This window comes from Triticum aestivum, chromosome 3B (assembly GCF_018294505.1).
Source record: "Triticum aestivum cultivar Chinese Spring chromosome 3B, IWGSC CS RefSeq v2.1, whole genome shotgun sequence".
Lineage (NCBI taxonomy): Eukaryota > Viridiplantae > Streptophyta > Magnoliopsida > Poales > Poaceae > Triticum > Triticum aestivum.
The window spans coordinates 184,404,938-184,411,352 of NC_057801.1; the positions used below are offsets into that span (position 1 = coordinate 184,404,938).

Genomic DNA, 6,415 nt, shown 5'->3' on the forward strand with positions numbered 1-6,415 from the left:
TCGCTCACTCTCCCTCGCGACCCTCCAGCCTCCGCCTTTGTGCTTTTCCACCGGACAAATGGAAAGCACCCACCCCCCTCCCCCCGCCCCCACCCCCTCCGTTCTTGGAGGGCAGAAGCTCACCGTATTAATTAGCGAGTAGTACTTGTAAGAATTGTTTTTTTGTTGTTGTTGAGCAATTAATGAGAAAATAGTTAGCTGGTTGGAAGACAGAAATAGGTATGCCAGGTTGTCACAGTTTGGGAAGTGGGTGGACAGGCTTACAAGCGATTTTGAAAAGGCTCCACGATTTCAAACGGAGCATGAGATTTAAACTAGCAAGGCCTAGGCACAAACATGCACGTGCCTGCTTCTTGCATGCAAGCTGTTTTCAGGAGTTGAGGCCGTACGCCTGCATGCATTCATGGCCACAGTCCACAGAGTTTGTTGCCGTGGAGGCATCCGTCCATGGAACGACAAAGGGAGAGGCGCCAACAAAGTCTTTCTCTTGGCTCACCGTAGGACCCCGGAAATGACCCGAAAGTTGGATGGAAGCAGGCAGCGTAGCGAGCATGTGATGCCCCGGCGGGAAACCAGCCCCCCACAGCTCCGACGACCTTTCGCTGGACGGCAGGTGTCCAACACGTACACGTGGGCCTCATCAATGGCCGGGGCCGGCCCGGCGTCCATCACTTGTCGTACACTGGCTAGCTAGGCAGTACGTACGTTGCCTCAAAGCCAAACTCAATAACTCGTGGAGTGATATGATGAGGTCTTGGGCACTGCAGATGGTTTCCAAACATCAACGTCGGTACAAAGAGATCAGACGTGCTCTCTCCCCACTGTTTCAAAGGTCGTGTCGCGGACTAATTCAACTCATTAGGCTGCAGCGAGTTAATTGCACAGAAGTACCACAATTGGGGCATTGGAAGCAGATTGGTATCAAGTTTGATAATTTTTACATGTCAGAACCAAGTCTAGGGCTAGCCGTTACAAAAAGGTCTAAATCGTGTATAAACGCGTATTGACGGTGTATCTGACCGGCGGGGCCCACTTGTCAGCTTCCGACGTGGCATTTTTTGCAGAAACAGCCCCCGGCCGCAGAATACTAGCCAGTCCTATGCCCAGCGAAGAGGGCCCAGGCGGCGCCAGCTCGCCGATAGCGGCTCGGCGCGGCCCCGACAAGCTCCTCCGGCGGGAGCCCTGCGGTGGCGCTGGCTCGGCCCGGCTCGCCGGTAGTGACTCGACGCAACTCCCCTACCGGACTCCTTCGGTAGAGGTTGAGCGGCGGCGCGAGTGCGGCTTCCTACGGCGGCATGCTTTCGGCTGGGACGAGGGGACGCGAAGCGACGCGGGTTCAGCGCAGCTTGCCGGCGGCAACCCGGTGCAGCTCCCCAGCCGAGCTTCTCCAGCAGGAGCCCCGCGGTGGCGCGGGCGCGCTGGGGCATCGCGGTTAACGGGAAAGAGGCGACGCGGGGCAGGGGCTCCGGCGTCGAGGGACAAAGGGGATAGACGGATCCGAGGCTCTCCAGCGCGTATCGGCGCGTCGGGCAGGAGCTACGGGAGGCCATCCATGGTGGCTTGGCATCGGGCTCCTGTCCAAGGGGAGTGGGCAAGAGAGAGAGAGAGAGAGAGAGCTCTGGGTGAGAGATAGAAGAAAGAATGGAAGGAGGAAGAGAAGAAGAGAGGCAGGGTGCGGGGACGGCCTGGTCCAGGTCGTCGGTGGTGGTGCTCCGGTGGCCGACCGGCGGCAAGCCGAGGAGGAGGCCGGGGCAGGGCGGGGGTTACGGGAGGCGAAGGAGCTCGGGCTCGAGGGGCTCCTCCCCTCGATCCAGATCGGGCGCCGCCGCGCTTGAGGATGAAGGAGGTGCAGGGGGGTTTCTGCAAAAAAATTGCCACATCAGCAGCTGACAGGCGGGCCCCGCCGGTCAGATACACCGTGAATACGCGTTTATACACGATTTAGACCTTTTTGTAACGGCTAGCCCCATACTTGGTATTGACATGTAAAAATTACCAAACTTGGTACCAATCTGTTTCCAATGCCCCAATTGTGGTACTTCTGTACAATTTACTCGGCTGCAGCCTCCAGCAGTCTACGAAGTGACACAGCGCAAAAAATATACTCCCTCCGTTCCTTGATATAAGGTGTATAGATTTTGGAGAAAAAACCCGAAATATAAGGTGTATTGCACCGCACCACTCATTTGGACAATTTTTTTAGGGATTTGATTACAGTTTCTTATATGAGGCAAGCTCCTCTATTTTCTCATGTCAATTAGTCAGGTGTAATCTCGCTCAAAACTTATGAAATTTTTCCTGCACGTGCGTTCTTTAATTTTTGTGCCAAAAACTATACACCCTATATTCAGAAATGGAGGAAGTATATAATATGTGCACTCAAAGCTTTGATTGCCTTGCATACATCCGAGAATGCAATGACCCTACTTCCAGAAAAAAGGGTACAAGACAAGCTTAGCATGCATGGTATAAATGTAACCTGTCGTGCATGCATGCATGATCAGCGACTCGGTCACGTTTCTGGAGATGCAAACATACAAACAAGTGTACAGCATTACCAAAAATGTGCATGCATGGCAGCTAGCTCGATCTCGGCCCCTCGCCGAGATCCTTGCCGGCCATTGCCGTCCTTGGGCAGGATCCGATCCGTCCGGGCCCTCTCCTCTCCTCTCGCTCTGGCCATGCACGCAGCAGCCGGGCGGCAGCCAGCTCTGCGTCGCATGCATATGCATGCATGCACGCGGACGTACGTACTGCGAGCCAGTCTGCGAGCTGCCCGCTCTGCTCACACCCCATCCCATCCGGATCTGGTACTGACCAGCACCGGCTGCGACGACATGCATGCGTACAATCCGGCCAGTCTCCAGCCCCCCCCTCTCTCTCTCTGAGTCCCAGGTGCAGCGCAGAGATCTCGAGCCCTTGACCTCTTCCAGCTCTGTGCGAGATTCCATGCTACGTACACATCCACTGCGCCTGCATGCAGGCCTGCGTCACCATCGCATGCGCCCTCCCGTCTGCCCAACCATCAAAGACATTCTATTGGATATTGCTCACGAACCATACAAAAATGTGTATGTATATACTCTATCTTCTCCAGCAATCCAACTGCAACCCACATATAATATACATGCTCACGCACCCTCCACAGTACCTGCAGCAAGCTGGCTATATGGACAAGTAAGGGTTGGTTAACTAGTGGCTGGACGTACGCATATGCATGTGCCTGCGCTTTTTATAGGTGAGATTCCCTTGACCAAGTTCAAGCCGGCCTAAGCTCGCGCAGTTGGCTGCATGTTTGTTAGTTGCGTCGCGCTTTCGCTAATTTGACTAATCACTCTAGATCTAGGCTAATCTGGACACAGTAAGAAAGCTTGCAGGTACAAGCTAGCTAGCTCCCTCCCGGCCGGTGACATGATCGGCATGTGACCACCTCCTCTCCCCCGGCTATAAATAGCGGCCCATAGCAATGATATGGAGCCAAGCCAAGCAAGCACTTGCTCTCTCTCTCTCTCATATCATTAGTCATTACCCGCACTGAAAACCTTAGTACTGCTAGCTACTAGCTTCCTGTGTAGCTCGAGGAAGAGAGAATCCGACTGAGTGCGAGCAATGGCGAAGCCGCAGCAGGAGGTGTACTTCGTGTTCATGAACTTCGACCCTGTCTACGAGCGCCTGAGGGCCGATCGGTCTGTATACCTCGCACATAAATATAATGGCTTGCATCTTTGTATGCAATATATGTGCGCGGTTTTGATGGATGGTTTGTTGGGTGCAGGACGAAGCAGGGGTCAGCGACGCTGGACGCGTACCTGAGCCAGAAGCACGACAAGCTCCTCGCCAAGCTCCTCCAGCCCGACACCTATTGGAAGAAGTCCTCGCTGGCCATCGTCGACGGATTTGCCGTCGAGATCACCGACGCTCAGGTCACCGCCCGGCCTATAACCTCACATGCATGGATGTACATGGATCCATCATATGTACTGTACATGAAACTTCTCTTACACCCCTGATGGCATATATGATCGGTTGAACTATGTACTGATGCAGGCGAGCGTGCTGAGGTCGGCCAAGGAGGTGAGGGTGGTGGAGAAGAACCAGGAGCTTGATTGACCAGCCAAACATCCAGGCAGTCATAAGCATAATCATTTAGATGCTTTTGGCATCTGCCATAGCTATGGAAGCTTGGTTTAGTATAAGCCAAGGCTGGAGAACGTTGATCAGTTGCTATTAGTCAATTGCTTTTGCGGCGTAAGTGTATCGATCGGTGTGTGTTTTTGTGTGATCTCCCATGGCTTTGTTGACTCTAATGTCAAGATCAAGCTTAGCTGCTATCGTTATATACTAGTACGTACTACTACTACTATTTAATTAGCACTAGCTGCAGTAATATAGATATATAAAGTTCATCATCGATCTTACTAGCAAGGGTCTACTACTGATATTCAGAGCAAGACTTTGAAGATTTGAACCCTGCAATGTAATGGTGATTATAAACGAATGATCAATTAGTTAAAAAAAAAACTATCTGTGTAGCGGTAGTATTTTATAAGCTCATGCATGTACTCTCTTCCGGTGTCCAACATGCATGGCAGTGTGTGTATGACTTTTGGTTCTTGTTTCTATATGCAATATGTAATGCATGGGTAGATGCATGCTTTGGGTGCCTAATGTGAGTGGTTTAAGGTCTTGGGTTGACTTGTGAAAACTACAAGACAAGGATGAGGAGGAGGTTTTGTTGATGAGTGGACTCGGCCTCTCGAACCGCTGATCATGATATGATTCCTATACCAGCGAGTTTCCGAGATGAGGAAACCTCTCGTGGAAACCTGCAATGATAACACAAATAATTGCACTGATTTGTGCGTGAGCGTGGTTCTGTGCGTGCCCGGAGAGATGATCGATGCAGTGCGTGTGGAAGCACTTTGATTCCAGTTTTCAGGCCTAGAGAACCGTAGGCAGAACAGCAGCATGCACGCTTGTTCGACTGTACGTGTGCCTATCATTTCCCGACACGTATCGCTCTGCCTGACAAAGCTGCCACCTGGCGGTGCACTGTAGGATCCCCGCGAAAAGCGAAAACATATAAACTAAAAAGTGCGTGTCTAGTGCTAATCTAGATGTGACATATTATGTCACATCTAATTTCTGTTTAGTGACCCCATTGTTTATTTTTATACGTTGTTGTGTTTATTCATGTACTGTAGTTCACTTGTGAGAAGTTTTTTTTTAAAGGAGGATTACCTCCGGCCTCTGCAATGCATGCAACCATATTATTAAAAAGCGTAACAAAGTCTTAAGTGTTAAGAAAGCTCAAAATCCGAGCAATAATGAAAAATAATCTGTAAAGCGCCACATCCGGCAAGAAAACGCCACATCCAGCGATAAAGAACAGGCTACGATGCCTACACACCTAGCCTATTATTAGCTCGCCATCCAAATCGGCTAAAGATAGCCCATGTTATCGTCTCCCAGCGGTTGCACCAAATAACCAAAAGCTCCATGTAGTCCGCATGAGTGAGTAACGACCACATACGGATCTAGGTTGTAGCTCTGTACACTAGTAGAAAAGGGGGCAAAGGTCCAGGCCGGGTCAGCCATTAGTCCCGGTTCAATCCAGAACCGAGACCCATGGGGGCATTGGACCCGGTTCGTGAGCCTTGGGGGCCGGCCGGGCCACGTGGGCCATTGGTCCCGGTTCGTCTGGACCTTTTGGTCCCGGTTGGTGGGACGAACCGGGACCAATGGGCCTCGCTCCTGGCCCACCATCATTGGTCCCGGTTGGTGGCATAAACCGGGACCAAAGGCTGCCCTTTAGTCCCGGTTCATGCCACCAACCGGGACCAATGATGTGCCTATATATACGCCCTCACGTAAGAGTAAAGCACATTGTTTTGTTTTTTCTGGCCGCCAAGGGCGAGAGGTCTTGGTGGTGCTCTAGCTCACCTCCTATGCACACAAGGTGTTCGATGGAATGCCCGAGCCACACTACTTAAGCTTTCTCCATTTTCCTCAATATTTGTCTAGGTTTAGCGGTCCGTCACGCCCCCGTCCCCGTCTTCACCGCCGTCGATCACTCGCGCCGATCTCATCGCCGGCACCACCGTGGTGAGCCTCTTGTTCTTATCTTCTTTCTGAAAGGAAAAATATTCTTACTTGTATGTTTAGATAGATACTTGTATTATTTTCTTACTTTTATTATTGCATCTTATATAGTGCGATGGTTCTGGTATCCGCCCCGTCGGCCCTCGTCATGTCTATGATTCGGATGTGGTATATATTATCTTTTCATAACTATTGGTTCATTTATTGTTTATGATAATTATGCCGACCAACGTGACATAGATTTTATTTATCTAGGAGGTTGTTGAACCGGAAATTCCAACCGACCCTATTGTCGAGAGGTTAAATTTAGTTG

The 6,415-nt window shown here is 51.1% G+C and overlaps 1 protein-coding gene across 1 annotated transcript; it reads left to right on the forward strand.

The window, feature by feature from the left end:
* The first annotated feature begins 3,456 nt into the window (after positions 1 to 3,456).
* On the forward strand, positions 3,457 to 4,577 carry LOC123065186 (uncharacterized). The gene is made up of 3 exons (XM_044488535.1): positions 3,457 to 3,686; positions 3,776 to 3,923; positions 4,048 to 4,577. Exons 1-3 carry the CDS (start codon positions 3,610 to 3,612, stop codon positions 4,108 to 4,110), a joined length of 288 nt encoding a protein of 95 aa, XP_044344470.1. The 5' UTR covers positions 3,457 to 3,609; the 3' UTR covers positions 4,111 to 4,577.
* Positions 4,578 to 6,415: the final 1,838 nt, after the last annotated feature.

Coding starts and splice junctions, on each gene's coding strand:
- LOC123065186 (XM_044488535.1), top strand. CDS start 3,610: ATGGCGAAGCCGCAGCAGGAGGTGTACTTCGTGTTCATGAACTTCGAC. Junction 3,687..3,775: donor GAGCGCCTGAGGGCCGATCG/GTCTGTATACCT, acceptor TGTTGGGTGCAG/GACGAAGCAGGGGTCAGCGA. Junction 3,924..4,047: donor TCGAGATCACCGACGCTCAG/GTCACCGCCCGG, acceptor GTACTGATGCAG/GCGAGCGTGCTGAGGTCGGC.